Raw genomic sequence first — 18,494 nt, 5'->3', positions numbered from 1 at the left:
TGAAAATTTGCAGTTTTCTCTCACAGAAGCCAGAGACAGCACTTTTCCCATCTCATGGCTACTGCCATTGATACCTGCTCCAAGAAAAGTTTAAACGTTCAGTTCTGCTGAGTCAGGCTGACAGATTTCACAAGACACAATGGACCAGTGAAACTCAGCTGAGGGCTCAGTGGCTAGGACCTGGTTACAGTTCATACTCAGTCCTTCCAGTCTGTGTTTATAACTAACAGGTATTTACCTGCTACAGCAGACCCTCACCTGGCATCTTCTTCACTTCTCCCTTTCATATTTCCCTTAAAATCCAAATATCTGAGGTGTCTAACGATGGGAATGGATCAGAATCGATTTAAATCTGTCTGCACAAGGAAGGTTAAAAGCGACAAATCTCTCCACACAACTCTGCACTAAGCAGTAAAGAGCTGAATTAAATGCAATAGTAACGCAGAGCTGAACTTTGAGATGCATCCCCTCCATTTGCTCTGCCTTTCCTAGTAATAAAGGTACTGCTCAAAAACATAAAGCCCAACTAGCTGGTGTAAACTAACTTTACATAAGCAATTATGACCTAAACAAAGTTTGAACAGTACATAGCCTCTGGGTGTTCTTTAGAGTACATTTTAAGTTTAAATTTAGATTTTTATTGCCCTTGGAATGCTGAAATAAACGTTCAGTCCCACTGGTGCAACTCCAGGAAGAGAGTATATTAAATTTCTCTGTTCATGAAGGTGTGTGCCTTCCTTCTATTCATTACCAAGCATGCAAGTCACATAATAAAGCTGAGCTGGTTTTATTCTTATCCAATATGTACCTTATTATGCTTAACAGAATTCTGCAAGGGCAGTTCCCACTGGCAAGTGGTACCATGTAAGAGCTGAGCATCCCATCAGGGGGCTCTGGATTTGAGCACACAGATCTGACACACCCAGGGTCTACCAGGGAATGGTCACACAGCCTGGCCTTTACTCCTCTGGCCTGGGATAAGTATCCTCAATCTCCCTGTTTCTGCAGAACAACATCTAGAACTAACTCAAATCAAATCAAACCAAACCAATCAGCTTACTAAGATGACATTGTGGAAACGCAATGGAAAAATTAAACATCTGAGGTTTCAAAGGGCAAACCTGGAATTTGCTTATTTGACAAGACGTCTTGAATACTCTAAATGCACTAGCTTTACACATCTAACATTCTACCAGCAGAAGAGAAAAGTAGGCCCAAGCAGAAGTAACAACTCTGACATGGGAACAACCTGACACATCAATAAATTAAAAATCATTTTTTGTCTGAGATTTCATTATCACTTCCCAAACCAAATCTGGATTCAAAACAACTTAGCTAGCGGGGAACAGGAAACAGCAACCTTTCTCTTACAGGGTAAGGCAAGATTCACCTATTTCCTTACTTGCTTAGCTGGAAGAAAATTCCTTGTTTCTGACGTGCCTAATGCTGCACGGGCCCAAGGCAGAACCTTTAAGGTAACAGTTGTAACATGCAGTGAAGCAGAGGCTGCTGCACACGAGACCAGATGCAAATCATCATTTTCCTCCACGGATAAATAAATAAAAAAATAAAGTTGCGATGTAAGTTGGAAGTCAGGCAGATTCCTACAACCTGAAAATAGCCTTTGGGGCAAGATGATGATAACCATGCTTATCACAAATAAAATAAATGTGGTGTGTCTTTCGATGCAATTTATCATTATTTTATTGATGTACTCCTATCAAAATCTCATTCAGTTCTGCTTTTCTTTCAAGCACAATGCTTCAAGTTGCAGGTCCACATTGGTGGCAGAAACAGTTCCATTTGTGGGAAATTTGAGAGAGGTTATACGAATCTTTTCCTGGTAGGAGCAGCTGTAGCTGGTATGAAATGCTGTGTAAAATGAAAGTAGAGCATGGAACATTTTATAATTATAGTTCTCCATTGAATTGTTTATTTTCCAAGGTGGTATAGAAGGAAATATTATGGTTTTAATCATGTTCATTGCAGCAGAAGAGAATTTGTGATCTAACCTCTAAGAGTAAGTTTAAAGAAAAATCTGTCATTTTGATGGCTCGTTTCTAAGATTTATATTTTGTGGTGGTTTGTGGTTTTTCAGTTATTTAAAGACAGAGAGGAAGTGTGAGGAGAAAGATGAGAGATATTTTGTGTATTTTTAAACACTGTCTGAGCAATATAATCAAATTGTATTGTCAGTGCTTCTCTGATCCCCTTTACCCAGAGGAAAGTTTGTGGTTATTTCTTCTTTCTGCATACAAAGTGAAAAAAAAATTGCTTAACCTTCCCCTCCTATTCAGGTCCTAACCTATTCACTTAAACTGGCCTAGATGGGCTTCTTGTTTACTGATTTGGGGGAGCTTCTTTCATATTTTGGCCTTTTTTTGGATCTTTTCAAAGCTGTTTTATTCCAAACAGCCTGTTACGTGGAGTTCTGGCCCTTCCTCTTCTATTTGAAGTATTTTGAAATTTAATTTTATATACTCTATAGGGATTTTGATTTTTTAACCCCTACTGCTGCCTTTTCTTTATGCTTTTATAGATATTGATAACATTATGAATTATATTATACAATACAGAAATAAAGCTTGCTCAAACTGAAACTTGCTGCCATTTTCTTCCAGTTTCTGAGACTCCCTATGAATTTATTTTAAAATCCCCTTTAATCCTTCTCCTGGACTGATGTTTCCTTTCAGAAAAGGAGAACACTGTTCTAGCCACAAGAAATGACATAGCATGAAGGAAATGAGGAAAAAAAAAGTCCTGAGTCATGAAAGCAAAGAAGAAATACAAGTGAAACAGACTTGAGAGAGGATTAAAATCCACAAACTGGAAGGGACAGAAAAATAGGATGGAGCTCTAATTGAAAGGAAGAGAGGACTAACTTTACATAAGAACTAGACAGATCAAGGAGGGAAAACTGGACTAAGGGAAAGCTGAACTAGCAGACACCTCTCACCTTTTATCCCCCTTCATTATCCTCCCTCTGTCCCCAGGGAGAGCTGGGAGCCCTCCTGATAAACTTTTCCTGGCCACAGTCAATGCTGAAGCTCAGAAGCAAAGCATTCAGGACAGCAGCTGCTCTCAGAGGGTCACACAAGCGCTGCCAGGGCACAGTGATGGACCTGCCCCTCCTTCCAAGGGTGGGATGAATATCTGGGCTCCAAGGAAGTTCTTTTTCCCACAGCACCAAGAAAAGGGAAGATCTGTATCGAAGGCCTGCAAATCGATGTATTTTGTGAATAAGTGGTTGCCTTCTGTCCTGCAGCTCTGAATGTCTGGTTTGTGTGGAGGCAAACCCCACTGCTGAGAGCTGCCCAGCCGTGTCTGCCAGCACTGAGAACACCTCAAGCAGGCACCGACACAGCGCCGCTGCCCGGGAACGCCGACCGCGCCCGGCCGCCTCACCTGGGCTGGCTCCTTTCGGCCCGCTGCAGAGGCAGCCTGGGGTTCCTCTGTTCCTAGGGCTCCCTTCTACTCCTGAACACCACTTTGGAGAACCTGTGTTTACAGGGACTGAAGCACTCTGCTCTCCTCAAAAAGAGGGCTGCGGTTAAATCAGAGCCTCCAGTCACAGATACACAGCTGAATTTACCATTCTGGGCCACTCTAGTGTGAGGCATCAGCACTTGAAACAAGAGCTGTGCCAACTCAAAAAAGCTGAAAAGGGCATCATTTCCTTCAATAATTCCCACAGAATGCATGACTGGAGTTTACAAAACTATGATCTTTTAACATTCATCCTTCTGAATAGGATGTTAAAACGCTAAAACTGGATGCCCTCTGAGCATCACAGCTATACTTTAAAGATGAGTCCAGCAATAAAAAAGATTTTGTATGGATAAGTCATACATTTTCTACTAGGTAGAGAGAGGAAAAAAAAAAAGAGATACCCCAAGCTATGACAAGTTTGCTGTGTAGGTGATATATGGTGGTAATTGACATCCTAACAATAGGAGACTATAAAGATACCTTGAAATTATTTTCTTTTCTATTTCTTCCCTATCTGCTTTTCCTCCTCCATTTCTTCAGTAAGGCAGATCTACCAGCAAGACAATTTAATTTTCCAGGGATAAAGAAAGGCTTCCTTGTCTAAGAAAAATAAAAACTTCTACTGGTCAAGGACAGAAAGCCCAAGAGAAGGAATTATCTCCTGACAGTGAGCTATGTTTTTTTATCTCCAGAAACGGAAGCAGCAGTATTCAGGAAGAAATAACATTGATTTAGCTGGAATGTAAGGAAGACATCTCCTGCTTGATGTACGTAGCCTTCTGGACAAGGGTAGGACAATAGCTTGTATTCCCTGAACAAAATACCTCCTACTGTGTTTTCGCTAGCATTTAGTAAGAAGAACTTTATTCCCTTGTAACATTTAACTCTGAACTATGAGAAACTTCATGCTCAGTCATGAGCCTGGGTGGATACTCATTTAATGAGCTACCAATAGGATAATTCTCCTGGGCTCTCTTGCCATGCATAACTGGGACAGGGAGCAGCCATTGTCCCATTGAGTATGGATAATAAAGTAAACCACACCAGCCAAAGACACCAGTGCAATTTACCTCCTTGGCAAAACAGACAATGGAACCAAACCTCAGCTATTGTATAACTCCACAGTGTAGAGCAACTCTTTCCATGATTTTTGCTACTGCCCTTCACGACATAGCAGTATGCCAGTCGGGTTCAACAATATTTACTAAAGCAACTTTTCAGTCAAAGCAACAAACCTTCTCACCTGGGCTTATACTTAAACACAGAACAAGGCCCTACATCTGTCTTCACAAACACTGTTTTGCCATCCACCTTAAAAGCAGCTGACTGTTTGTGATTCCTTCTAAAGGAATGTTCCCTTTTTCAAAAGGCTACTTTTATCTGCTGGCTTAAATATAAAACAACTCTTGTACTTCTATTATCTAGCTGTAGGCATACAGAGCTGGCAAGCTTATGCTTAAGTGCTTTAACTTAAAAATCAGGAAGGACCTTGTTGCTTTCAACTCCATAGACACACTTTGGACTTCAGTGTTTTGCAAAATGATAGGCTCCTCAACAGAGTAACTAGAGATACCAGTATCCATCTCCATCCTTTCCTGGGGAACCAGTCAGAGATGTGGGGAGCCAATACTTCAGCCAGAATGAACATATTACTGGTTTCCAGCAGAGATCCTAATACTGAATATCAACAGGGTTCTTCCAAACAAGGAAAAAAAAAAAAAAAGTTAGAAAAGGAAAAACACAGCATGAACAACCAACAAAGGCAGTGGAGAAAGCTGGAAAGGGCTACTCAAGGCAAGGATTATTTTAAGTTAATCTCAGAGATGACAGGAAGTCGATGCACAAAGAGGCAGGCACAAACTGAGTCAGCACAGCCAAGAGGCTCTCCTCCTGATCGGCAAGGCTGAAGTATTGGGCCTTTTGAGAAGAAAGATTACTAAATCAGTTAAAAGTAAAAAGCTGCACAACTCGTGGAGGAAACTCAGCAAATGAGCAACTGCAACAGAAGGAATATACAAAAAAAAGTCTCAAGATATAAAGGACTGTAGAACGTTACTGATGTTGTGGACATAAACTGCTGTGGCAAAGGGTTTAAAACTCTGCTACACTTGGTCACACGTGGCCAGGGCTTACCTTGCCTGCCCAGAAGTGCTCAGTGCTTCCTACCATGGAACAATCCCTTTGCTTCAAGCTTCCAGGAATGTTTCCATGCTGTACAGCTGTAGGAAGGAGCATCCACCATCCTCCTCTGCCCCTGAGAACAGACACAGTGTTAGTGCAACCCGGCCATGGTGTAACAGGAGGGAAATCTCCATAACCCGCAGAGTAAAGGGCTGAGTGAAAAGCACCTGAGTCAGAGAGGAGCTCGCTCAGCTGCACAGTGTACAGCAGCCTTTGTGCAGAAACATTCATTAGACACCAGTGTAGATACAGTCAGATGGAGACACGGTGTGATGTGATATGCTGCCACCATTAAGGTAGGATGTGACAGATACATTTGGAAAATATAAAATATATTCACACAGCTTCAAATTGAGAGAATACACATGAAGCCAACCTGAATGAAGAGCCATGCCTTCTCTGGAATGTGCTGACATTGACAGCACTGCTCAGACCAGCTCCTAATTTTATCAATTTATAAGCCATACCCCAATGTTGTATTTACAACATCTTCTGCTTTGCTGAAAGCACAATACAGTAACGGAAGATTAAAAACATTAAACTAAAATTACCATTCTGCAGTTGATTTCTGATTATACAGGACCCATCTTCCCAGCTGCTGACGCATAACCAAAGGGATTTGGCTGCATTTGCACGTTCTGAGCATAAAGCAGTCATGACCAAACCTGTGGGTACTGACTAGCTGGCCTAGAGAGCTGCAGCTTCAGTTTGCCTGGTCTCAGGTGCCAGCACTACCTCATTGTGACCATCTCAGCACAAAGACACACAACAGCCAGAAACAAAAATTGTGTTTGTCCTTGATATTGTGTTCCCCACATTTTTTGTGAGCACTTCACTCATTTTGTCTGAAAACAACTCCAGAACAGTTCAGCTATTTCCTTTCCCACACAGGAAAGTGTTCAAATCTTCAGTACCATCTACTAGGAAACAGAGGAGAGGTGGTTTCTTCCTAAAACCACTGACAGTTTCAAGAGAAAATAGTATATTTTACCTGATATATTACGTTTTAATGCTTTTTAATAGATTTTAGGGTTTTTTTTTATCTTCAAAATATATAAATATTTTAAAGGGGAAAGTTTGTCATGGGACTAAAACAGGCTATGCACCTAAAATCCCACACTGATAGAAATTTACATGACAATTACCAGATAACACTGGGTCACTCAGTGACATCCCAGCTATTTAAAAACAAACGAACAAACCTATCCTGGGCATCATTGGACAACATTTTTTTGGACAACAGCATCCTTTCACCACACGTTTCACCACTGAAGCTATTGAACATCTCAACAGTTATCCAGAAGACTTACATGATCTTGAAAACATGGCCAAAAGAATTCAGTTGTGTTACGTAAGGCTCCATGAAAATATTAAAATGAAATGTGAGAAGAAGAAATATGAATGTATTTCTTCAAAATTCTGGTCATCCAAATAATCCTTGTCTCATGCAAGCGTATCTACTGCTTGCAACAGTTCCAGAAATGGGACTGGGATGTATTTCTGTGACAGCAGTTTCCTGAATTCTGCCATAATATCCCATGGGCAGAATAAGTTGCAAGAATCTGCACTGCAACACAACTATGCAAATTTATGTCAGCAGAAAAAACTCATTTAACGACCCACTGGAATTAAAACCATATCTTCAAAACTGAGCCCTGGCATCTCTACTCTAAAAAAGAAAGATCCTCCTCTTCCTACTACCAAGGAAAGCTGATTTTTCTCTCAATGTATTTGTTTCAAGGTCCTTTCTTGTCAATAAAGTCCTTCTACTATGGATATTAGGAAAATAAATATGACTTTCACAGGTCAAAATGCTAAACTTGTGCTTCAAGACAGTGACGTCTTAGTTCTGTACAGAAAAAAAAAAAAATCCAAGTTTGGTTGGAGCTGTGCAATCGTTCATGTACACGATAGGCTAAATGCAGAGCTGGGAGGTTTACATATATTAATGGTGGTTAATTCCCAGCAGAGCTCTCAATTAGCTTAATCAAGCCACAAGAGGGACCTGGGAATATTGCAGCAAACTCAGTGAAGGTCTCTGCTCAATGCAGCACTGCAAGAGGCTGGCCACATGACAAGGTGCACAGCTACAGGAGTTTGAATTTCTGCTGTGGATATAATAACTGCTGAGCCTCATCTCACTCTTCTGGATAGAGCTGGTCCTGCCATTTCAAAGGAGGTGTTTCAAATCTAGCGGCTGCAATCGTTGGGATTGTGTGAACAATTGAGCATTTGGAAAGGCTCTTCGAAGAATAAAATAGTGAGATTAACCTCTTAGAAGACAGCAAAAGAACAATAAAACTAGATTAAAAAGAAAGACATCAGAAGCTTCTCTTTCCCCACACCTCAACAGACAGAAATGTAGGAAAATTCAGCTCTATTGTCAGCCAGGAAACACAAAACCAAAAGTTAAGAAGTTATAAAAACAATCAAAAGGGAATTCTGAATCCATGCCAATCAACAATTTTAAAACATGATTTAATGTATGCTGAAAAATTTGGGAAGAATCAAAGTAGGAAGGATAACTGACCCATGAAATCTCAAGTCCTGTGGACCAGATTTTAACAATTACACAATCAGTACCACATGCATGGCAAAGAACAAAATCTCCATTTTTTCAGTGGAAATGGTATTAATCAGGTCATCAAATGAGCCAGTGTGACCAATATCCTGAAGAGTTATATGAGAAATTTTGATGGAAAGAACTGTAGAGTGAGCAACATGACATGTTCATAACTTTTAAGTCTCAGCATTTTTATTTCATAACAGAAAGAAATATTGACCTGCTTTGGTGACAGCAACACCAAAACCAGTTGTCATGCAATTAGTGGCATGGGGATTTTATCAACAGAAAAGGTTCAGGACTATGTTAATTTCCACTAAAATATTTATGTTTTTAAGGGGGTTGTTACTACTGGAAAAATTGGAAAACACTGTCAGTATAGAAGCAGCTCAAGGAGGATGGCCCTGACTTGAATGACCCTGAAGCCCAAAACATTGAAAGTACATTAGAATTTATTACTGTGAAGTCCAACAATGCAGTGAGAAATTCCACTACAAGCTGGATGACTATTAACTGCAAACAAAGCAGGAGTCCTCTCGTGAACCTTTAGTCCTTGAACGAGTGTTGTGTAGACAAAAAAAACAAACCCTGAAAATACAACTGCGGCTGAAGCACTGATACTTCTTTGAACATACAGTATGCAACATAAATTACAAATGTGAATGACAATTATTCACATCTGCTGTCTTCATTCTACTCAAACTCTTCCAACATATCTTTTTTTTTTTTTTTTTTTTTTTTCCCCTGATAGTTCAGCAGAATTTCAGTCAATTAGAAGGTCACCAACAGCAAGAGTGCCATGAGCAGCATGCTGCATGAAAACTCATGACGAAGTCTAAACCCATCTTGGTTAGTGATGTAGGCACAGGAGGCAGAAGACCCTTGGATATATTCTTCAAATCTACTCATGTTCATGCAATGTTGGACCCATTCTCCAATAGCTTCACAATTCTTTCCCAAAGAAAAATTTTACAAACAGGGTTTTTTAGAATCCCAGATACATCCTGAGTTCAGAACAACTGTTTCACTTTAGGAATCCCACACTGGATCCCATACTAAGTGCTACTGGTGAAACGGGAAGTGGCTCATTACCACATCTCCCAGATGTATAAAGCTGCAGAAAAGCAATGGCGTTATCTTGTCCAACAAAAGGCTAAGTTGTCACGGGTGAGCGCAAGAATGCTCTGCACCCAGATGTGCACAGCTGCTCACACTGGGATCAACACTGCTTTTGACTTTGGGCTACCATAGTAGAGGAACCCCACTGCCCTGTATCCTAGGAATACACTGTAGGAAGGAAGGAGGTACTAGTGAAAGGGGACGTGCACCCAGAACAGGCATCACCACCTTCAGCCCACACTGGATTCTCTGAGTGCTCCAAGGCACAGGGACAGATTACTGCCAGCCTTGCCCGAGCCCTCTCCTCCCATGCAAGGCACACAGCTTGTTTCACTCTCCAAAAATACACAAGGCCTCTTTTCTTTTTGGGCAAGCAACAACAGAGGCCTTTCAGCAGCTCCGAGCTGGTAGAATACACATCACACTTCACCCACTGACCCGGTCTGAGGGTGAAACTAAAACAGATCCACAAGTGCGTGTATGTCCCACCCGGATTTCTGCACTACAGGGGTTTCCTCAGAACCTGAGCATTCCTGCTCTCCCTCTGCACATCCTACTGGAGATTCCCCCAGCAAAACCCTGATCTTTCCCCTCTCGGGCCAACTTTCCTTTTTTAAGGGAAAGGACACACTCAGGACACCCTCAGGAACACAGAGACCAGATGGAGTACACAAACTGCTTCCAACTTCCTCACGGCCAGTCCTCACGGTACTCTCACAGTCCCCTCCCCGCCTGTAAAATCCCTCCGCGGCCGGCCCGCTGCGCTCCCCGTACCTGTTGCGTCCCTCGGTACGGCTCCAGCCGCGGCTCCCCCGCACTCGCCGGTCTCCGTCTCCAGCTGGCGGGAAGGGTGCGGGCACGGCGCTCGCTGCCGGAGCCGGGCGAGCCGGCCCCGCTGACCCCGGGCAGGGCGCAGCTTCCCCGCCCGGCAGCGGCGGAGCCCCGGAGCCGCGCAGCCGCCGGCGGGGCTGCGGGGAGCCGGCTGCCCGGCCGCGCACGAAGCCCTGCCTCCGCGGGCTCCTCGGGAACGGCCGCTTCCAAAGCAACTTACTGGGCTTCCAGATGTACCTGGGGGGCAGACGAGGGGAAATTATGTTTTGCAATGTCGAGCGTGCATTAACTATTCCCCGAGTTAACTGCATTTGACGTGCTCTTCTGCTGGACCGAACTCCCCGTCTCCTGCTGGAGTCATTAATCTGTACCTTCACATAGTTTGCGCAGAAGAGAGTTGGTTTGTTTCTCCCTGTCCACCCCCTTCGCCCCCACACGCAGTCCCTAAAAACCCAACAATTAAAATGTGGATTTTCCCTTTAATTCCCCTACACTGTGTAATTATATTCACATTAGAAATCAATCAACATTGGTCATTACCATTAGTGATATGCTCATAAAGCAAACGCTAGACATGCTAATGAACTGAAGCATAATTTCTTGTTGTGTAAACTCATGCTCAACGCTAATCAGCAATAAATTCAATCAGACATTACATACATCAACTGAAAACACATTAAAGCAGCGTACAGAGCAGCGGCTGCTCATTTCTGGGGGCAGCGCGGCCCGGAGCAGCCCAGCAGCGCCACGGCCGCGGGGAGCCCGGAGGGAACACGGCCTCCCTGCGAGGGACGGCCCGGTGCCGGGGCCGTTCGTGGTTCCTGCCCGCTGCTCACCGCCCGTGGCGGGGCCACGGGACAAAGCCAGTCCCTTTTCCGTCTCCGGCTCTGCGCAGCCTGGACAGCGGTGACCGCAGCCAGACCTTCCAGCCTGTCCAGCTCTCCCGCTTAGAACAGCACCTATGTCCAGTTCCTTCGGCTTGGTCACCCCCTCGGAGCCCGTTCTCCTCCCAGGACCCGCCCGCGGCCCACAGGGCTCGGCGCTGCCCAGGCAGGAAAATGGCCTGGCCTGGCCTTGCCCGCCGAGATGCGGGCGGTTTCCAGGACGAGAATGGGCTCAGAGCAGGTGCAACCAGGTGCTCATTTAACATTTCGCCCCCAAAAACACGGGGCCAAAGCACCGGTCACGCGTAGAGAATGGCGATGGCAGTGAACAGGGTGCGACCGGCCGCCCGGCCTGGGGAAGCCCAGCGCCCTGTTCGCCCCGTCGGGCGGCGCCGGCCGCGGGAGGCTCGCCAAGGATGGCTTCCCCCGGCCTCCCACCTGATCGGGGGCACATTCACGGCCTTCCTCTCCCTGCCCGGCGGGGGCGCAGGGATGGCAGAAAGGGGCTGTTTTTAAGCACAACGAGTCGGCTGAAGTAAATCGCCGGGCAGCAGCCCCGCAACCGCTCGGACGCACCGCCCGGATACCGCGGCCGGGGGAGGCAGCGGGACCCGCTCGCCCCTCCAGGGAGCCGGGGCGGGGTCCCGGGCCACGGCCGCCGCCCAGGGCTCCCCGGCCCGGCGGGGCGGCCGAGAGCCACGGGGGTCTTGGTGGGGCGGCTTTATCTCCTCAGCCAGGACGCCGTAACTCCCGGCCCGCCGCGGGGCCCCGGGCGGGCCCGAGGTGCGGGGCTCGCTGAGGGGAGCCGCGCTGAGCCGGGTCGGGGCTCGCAGCGCGGGCGCGGAGCGGACGAGGCTGTTTTAAGCAGCCACGGCGGCGTTTTGTAACAACCGCAGAGAAGCGATTTGCTGTGATCGGAGTAATGTAATTTCCAGCTGCACAATATTAATGAGACGCTCAGAACCAGGGGAAAACTTTCAGCGGAAGGTGGCGGGTTTATTTGTTTCGCGTTAAGGGAGAGGAGGGAAAAGGAAAAAAAACAAAAGGCAAGCATCAGCATCATCAGCCCCCGCACCTGCGGCGATCGCCGGGATCCCCGCGGCGGGCCCAGCCGGGAGCTGCTGCCTGGCTCCGGCGCCATGAGGGCACAGGGCCGCCTTTCTTTCTCTTGCAACCTCGTAATTTTTGTTCCTTCTCCCCACCCCCCCCCCCCCCCCCCCATTTTTCTTCCCCCCCCCGCCCAGTCCCCGCAGTCACGGGAGGCAGGGGCCGCTCTGCTCGCCCTGACCATGCCGTTCTGGAGAGGAGGGCACGAAGGGGATACGAGGCTGGCAGCCGGGCGGGAGGGAGGCGGCGCGGTGTGAGAAGCTTCAGGAGAGAGTAATAAAAGAGTCTCGCGTTGAGAGAGGAGCATGCGGCCGGAGAAGCCGACGTGTTGGTTGTCTTGAGCAGTTTGTAACTCCAGGTGAACGCAGGCCGACTGCCTTCCGTCATTACTCCTTGTTCACAAGTGCCGGTTGTTCCCTCGCACGGCTCCTGGCCCGCGGCCGCAGGTGCCGAGGCTCCCGGCGAGCCGCGGGCAGGGGCTGAGGAGAGCCGGCCGCGCCTTCCCCGCCCCAGCGGGGCGCGAAGCACGGCTGGGGCCGGGCGGCAGCCCTGGGGCCAGGCGGCGTTTTGGCCCCTGCGCCGCAGGGTGACAGAGGGGTAGGAGCTGACGGCAGGCCGGTGTATTCCACTTGGGCCCCAAGGGCCGCGGCCATCCCCGGCTCCGGCCGCCCCCGCTCCCCACCGCCGCCCCTCGCGGAGCGCGTCCCCGCCCGCCCCGCCGGTCTGTTTCCAGGGCAGAACTTGCGAATAAAGCGAGAAGCGCTGCTTATTGTGCTCGTATTAATCCCCCCGTTCTTGCAGCTGATTAAATTCCTTCCCGGGGAGTCGCGCTGGTGCCGCAGCCGGGGCAGCCCCGCGCCAGCCGCCGCCGCGCCACGCACACAGCCCGGGGCTGGTTTCACCGATTTATTTCACGTTAAAGTCTAGATACAATCGAAATCCTCGGTACGCACCTTTTAATAAAAGTAGTAATCTCTTTGAGTGCTGCAAAATTATAGCATTTATATCTTCAAAAGACGGTAAACAAATAATACCAGCGAATCAATAGTACCAGCCTCGAATGCACATGGTCAGGTGGTTCTAGGCGGCCGTATAAAATGCGATCTGCCTTAGAGAATATGATACAGATAAATGCTATAAATAAGTGGGTATCAGAGACGGCGTGACACTCGCTCCCGTGTTCGGATCCGCTCGGGCTGCCGGCACTGCCCGCAGGGCTTGCGGGACCCGTGCGGGGGAGCTGCGGGGGCCAGGGGGCCGCACCCCCGGAGCCGGGACCCCGCTGAGCCTCCTCCCTCCGCCTACCTGCATTGAGAAACCTTATTTCTGGTTAAGAAAAATAAAAGTCCCATTTAAACTTTATTGAATTAAAGCAAAAATTAATTTTCAATATTCACACATATATTACAGAGTAATAGTAAAAGTTCAATATACTTCCTGGCATTTAGTTGGGCCACGTTGTACAAGAGCAAAACAAGCATCAAAACATTTAGCAGCCTTAAATTTCACAATCACTCAGAATTACATAGAAATATTGAAATACTCTAGTCAGCCTTGGCTGTGGATAGTTCTTCATGTAGAAATTTTTCCTTTTGCCAGCCAGTACACAGCAAGAATTGCATTTTCCCTTCCATCATGGCATCCATGTATTCAAAAAATACTTTGCTTTTTTTCTTTTTTTAAAAGTTAAACTCAGAGAAAGAGTCAAGATTAACATGTTTTAAAAACAAAACTACAAAATATGCTGTAAAGGACAATGAAAATATCTAAAGTCTACTTGTGTGAGGCAGAAGCCATGGGGGAACAATGGCAGATTACACCAATGACACAGAGATGGGAACTAATTTTGTGGGAGGAGAGAGAAGAATATAAATGGGGGTTTGATCAATTATAGTGTCTCCCGCCTGTTGGCTGCAACACAACAAAAATAAGTAGTAATTCTTCAAAGCAGATGTACACAAACCTAAGCAGGATTAAGCTTCTTTAATATTTGAATGTAAAAAGTCTGCTGTCCATGATTCTTCAAACCCAGCTCTGACTTGGGAATTTGTAAGAGATTTCTCCCTTTTCTTGGATGAGAAGTGATTTAAAGCGGGAACACTAGAAATCCAGAGAATGTTGAATACTTCCAGCCTCCCATCAAGTTTCCTCTCTCCAGTTTTAGATAAGCTCTGTCTCCTTTCTCCATCTGAATCAGGACTCCATTGCTAGCAGCTTCTCGGGTCACATCTTGGTCCCCTGCAAAGGCAGAAATCACTGGCCACCCATTTAGCATCAAACTCACCTAAAGAGCAAGATAAAACAAAGCCCTCTGTCAATTAAAGTCAGACAATAACACCGCTGGGGCTTGCCTAACAGGCAAAATGCTTAGTTAAGGAAAGGCCTCTTTTGACAGCTGAAACTCCAGCCCCATAAAAAAGAAATGCCAATCTAAACCCAGCTAAGGTATGTACTCCAAAGGAAGAAGTCTTTCACCACTGTTTTAGACCAACAACCACATCAAAACACTCGGTGCATATAAAGAAGGACATTGATCCTATTTTGGAGGATTTCAATAGGGTGCCTGTGTTTTCAGGCTATGAAAAGAGGTCTGCTTGTACTTATTGAAAGATGGCTTTATGCGAAACCTCAGAGACAGCAAGGAGCAGAGCCACAGCCGCCGGAGTCAGGGCCTTTGAAGTGTATTCAAGGGGTAGTTTTCCTTTGTTAGGCAGCAAAGACAATATGCCACAACACAGTCAATAAGCTCTGCTAAGCTCGAGTTAATGATCCCCGGACTGCCGTACCCCACATTAAAAATACACTACCTGCCCAATCTAAAGGTGTTAAGCCACTTGCAGCAGAACGGTGCTGTATAGCTGTCCATCCACCTTTGCAAAGTGATTATACAGCCAGATTCCCTGTCTTGATTATGCTACCTGGCTTCAGGCCGGTAATTTATTAACCCTACCTACAGCAGCAGATGCATCAAACCCCACAGAAAAGGCAGGTACGTATAGGGCAGCTGCATAGACATGCACAGATCCATCATCGTTTCCATGCCATAGGCACTTCCCTGAACCCCAAATCCCTATGAAACCTTCTGCCACAGGAGTAGCGAGAAGCCCGCCAGGGGCCGCGGTTCCTACGGGCTCTGTGCAGGGATGCTCCCGCCGGCGCTCCGCGGCACGGGGCAGTCCGAGGGCCCGGACAAGCTGCGAGGGGGCGGCAGGCGGCCGGCCACCTCCCATCCCGGGACGGCTCATACAGACAGCGGCCGAGCGGAGGCCTGGTGGGGCTTCGCGGCCCCTTGGGGACCGTTCCCTCGAGCGGAGAATCGCCGCAGGTCTGCGCTCCCACGGAGGCCCAAGGGGCACGTCCCGCCCCGCAGCCCGCACCGCCCCGTCCCCGCCGGGCCGCCGACCCGTCCGCCCCTCCCGCGGTGCCCGCGGAGCCCGGCGACGGCGCTCGGGGCTGACCTGGATGGTTTGCCTGTTGTACACTTTCACCACGTGAAAATTGAAACTGTAAATCCCTTTCCTGGGCGCGATGAAAGTGCTCCGCTCCGAGTCGAAGTTGCTGCCGATATTCACTAGTACCTGTAAGGGAAGGGCACCCGTCAGCACCGACGCGGGGCCGCCGCCGCCCGGCCCCGCTGCCCCCCGGCCCCCAGCGCCGCCCCCTCCCGCGGGCAGGGTCCCCGGCGCGGCCCCGGCAACTTCTCCCGCGGCGGCGCGCCCCGAGCCCCGGAGCGCCCGAGCCCCGCCGCGCCCGCCCCACCTGGTCGAAGTAGATGATCATGGTGCGGTTGCTCATCTCGGAGGGCTCGTGGTTGGTGCTACGGATGGCGGAGAAGGCGACCTTGGCGCTGCCGGAGCGCACGGAGATGCCGAGCGCCGTGCCGGTGGGGTCGGAGGTGGGGTTGGAGTCGCACACCACGAGGCACTTGCCCTCCAGCACGATGGGCTCCGTCTCGTTCTGCCCGCACGCCACCCACGCCGCGCCCAGCAGCAGCCCCAGCCCCAGCCCGAGCCCCGGGCCCCGCATGGCGCCGCGCTCCCTTCGCCCCGCGCCGGGCGGCACCGTCCGGGCTCCGCTCCGCTCGCTCCCCTGCCCCGCCGCGCTCAGAGCGGGGCCGAGCGCGCCCCGCCGGGTGGGAAGCGGCCGCGAGGAGGCACGGGAGCGCCGGCACACATAGCGCGGCGCGGAGCGCTGCGGTGCGGAGCGGGGGCCGAGCGGTTCGGAGCGGAGCGGAGCCGCCCGCCGCGCCGAGCGGGGCCGAGGGAGGCGGCGGGAGGCGGCGGCGCTGCCGGGGCTGCCGGCGAGCACAAAGACGGCGCGGGGCGCGGCCCCGCCTCCCCACCGGCCCCGCGCTGGCGTCAGCGCCCCTCGCCCGCCTCCGCCGCGCCCGGCCCAACCGGCGCCCGCCGCGCGCCGCCGCCGCCAATGGCCGCGCAGTCCGCCCGCCGCCGCCCGCCGCCGCCGCTTTTGTGGGGCGGCGCGGGCGCGGGCGCGGGAGCAGGTGCCCGGCAGCCGCCCGCACCGCACCGCACCGCACCGCGCCGCGTAGGTAGGAGCGCCGGCCGCGGAGGCACCGCGCGGGGCTGAGGCGGGGCGGGGCTGGAAAGCTCCCGTGGAGCGGCTCGGACCGGGGCGTCGGGCAAAGCCGGGCCCGTGGGGCGGAGCGGGGCCGCGGCCGTCCGCGGTGCAGCTGGGCGAGGCGGGCTGGAAGGGAGCGGGCTGCTGGCCGGGCAAAGGCCTGCCGCCGCCTCCGAGCAGCCCCAGCATCACCGGCTGTGACCCCGCGCCGCTCCCGCCGGAGATCGCACCGAGGGATGGGATGCCGCGGGTCCCCCTTTCAGAAGCGTCCGGGCTCCGCTGTCTTCCTCAGCCGCCTCGTTCGCGTCCCGGGGAGGAACAAACCGCGAGGCTGCCTGAGCAAGAAACTCCGACGGCGTCTGGAGCCTTTCCCGGCCGGCAGAGCGCCCCGCTGGCGGGGCCGGTCCCTCTCGGGCCGGGACTCCGTGCCCTGCCCCGCCACGGGACCAGCCCGGAGCGCGGGCTTAGGGTCCTCGTTCTTTCCTGAATGCAGAGATTGCTTTGTCTCGGTGGACGTCTGACCTGTGTTCGTTCTGGATGTGCTGTCGAAAAATCACCGCCCTGGATTGTAAATGAAGACATCAGAAACGAACGACTGCAACAGAGTTATTTTCTAACTGGCAGATCTGTTTACAAAGTTAAACTTCAGAGATAAAAAAACTTTTATGGAGTTTGTAGCATCTTCTCTGGGAAACTGAATGTCATCCAAAACTGGGCTCCAGTGCAAATCATTATGAATTTTGGTAAAGGCTTTACTTTATTTTATTGTGCTGTTCCGATTGTGAGATTCGTAAGAAATTTTTTTTTTTTTTTTTTTTTTTTTTTTTAACCTGGGAAAGTGATCTCTCTCTCTGAAAACTGCCGTAAATAAAATTTTATTCATGTAACTGCCCTGCTAAGTTAAATGCGTGTCTGTAAAGTTGTCCAGACAGTCTGTGAAGTGTCAGAGTCTGCCCGTGGGTTGGTACTGGCTGGCTGCGAGAGGACGGGATGTAGCGGGAGCCAATGGCATCAGGAGCCTCCTCAGGGAGGGTCAAAATACCCCGCACTTTAGATGTTCAGCAGTGAAGCAGTCTGGAAATCAGTGTAGTGGCAAAACGATTACACGGGAAGAACAGTGGTCAGAGAGGAGTTGGGGAGATAACAAAATAGAAACAAAAATTCTCCTGAGAAGTAGAAAGCGAGTGGGTGGAGCCACAGCGTGTTAGGAGGTGTGTTATGTTTTACTTCAAGACATGAGCTAAGATTTACAATGTATTGTTGCTGCTGACAGTCTAAACTGAGTCCGAAATCAAAATCAGAAACTTTAAAATAAAATTAATATTTCTAAGGGGTACTAAACCAAATTAAAATTAGTGAAAATGAGCATTTTTGCATTCTTGTCATTTTGGTGAGATGACTTGGGGAAATGGAAACTGAAGGAGCACGACTCTGCCCTTTTAATTTTTTTGAGTGCTTGACTCAAAGAAATATACATGTTTTTTCAACACACATGACTCATAAAAATATTCATGTATTTCTTTTGTAAGCCACTTCTTGTGCATGACAGAAATCAATTCTCTCTTGCTATAGAGCTCTTTAGATGTAGCTTGCGGATTTCTGCCTCTGGCAGAGGAGGGTCTGCCAGAGCTGGAAGTTGTTTGGTGTGGTGACCCCTTGGCAGGGTGGGCCTTGAACCCCCCCAGCTCCTTGACTACTCCCATGGCTTGGAGGCTGGAGTTACCAGGAGGAACAAGAATGGG

The 18,494-nt window shown here is 49.2% G+C and overlaps 1 protein-coding gene and 1 long non-coding RNA gene across 2 annotated transcripts in view; both read right to left on the bottom strand.

Annotated features, from left to right (window-relative positions):
- LOC120757988 (uncharacterized) overlaps window positions 1–10,191 on the bottom strand; it is a 29,620-nt gene extending 19,429 nt beyond the window's left edge. The window contains exons 1-2 of the long non-coding RNA XR_005702718.1: window positions 10,127–10,191; window positions 5,623–5,743 (exon numbers count right to left, since the gene is read on the bottom strand). This is a non-coding gene — a long non-coding RNA (uncharacterized LOC120757988). The remainder of the gene's footprint in view (window positions 1–5,622; window positions 5,744–10,126) is intronic.
- A 3,323-nt stretch (window positions 10,192–13,514) lies between these two features.
- CBLN1 (cerebellin 1 precursor) lies at window positions 13,515–16,519 on the bottom strand. Its single transcript, XM_040075180.2, has 3 exons — window positions 15,934–16,519; window positions 15,633–15,752; window positions 13,515–14,458 (listed from the first exon to the last, which is right to left on the bottom strand). Exons 1-3 carry the CDS (start codon window positions 16,198–16,200, stop codon window positions 14,261–14,263), a joined length of 585 nt encoding a protein of 194 aa, XP_039931114.1. The 5' UTR covers window positions 16,201–16,519; the 3' UTR covers window positions 13,515–14,260.
- Window positions 16,520–18,494: the final 1,975 nt, after the last annotated feature.

This window comes from Hirundo rustica, chromosome 11 (assembly GCF_015227805.2).
Source record: "Hirundo rustica isolate bHirRus1 chromosome 11, bHirRus1.pri.v3, whole genome shotgun sequence".
NCBI classification, from domain to species: Eukaryota; Metazoa; Chordata; class Aves; order Passeriformes; family Hirundinidae; genus Hirundo; species Hirundo rustica.
Note: the sequence above shows the minus strand (reverse complement) of the source record. Positions and strands in the feature narration are given on the sequence as shown.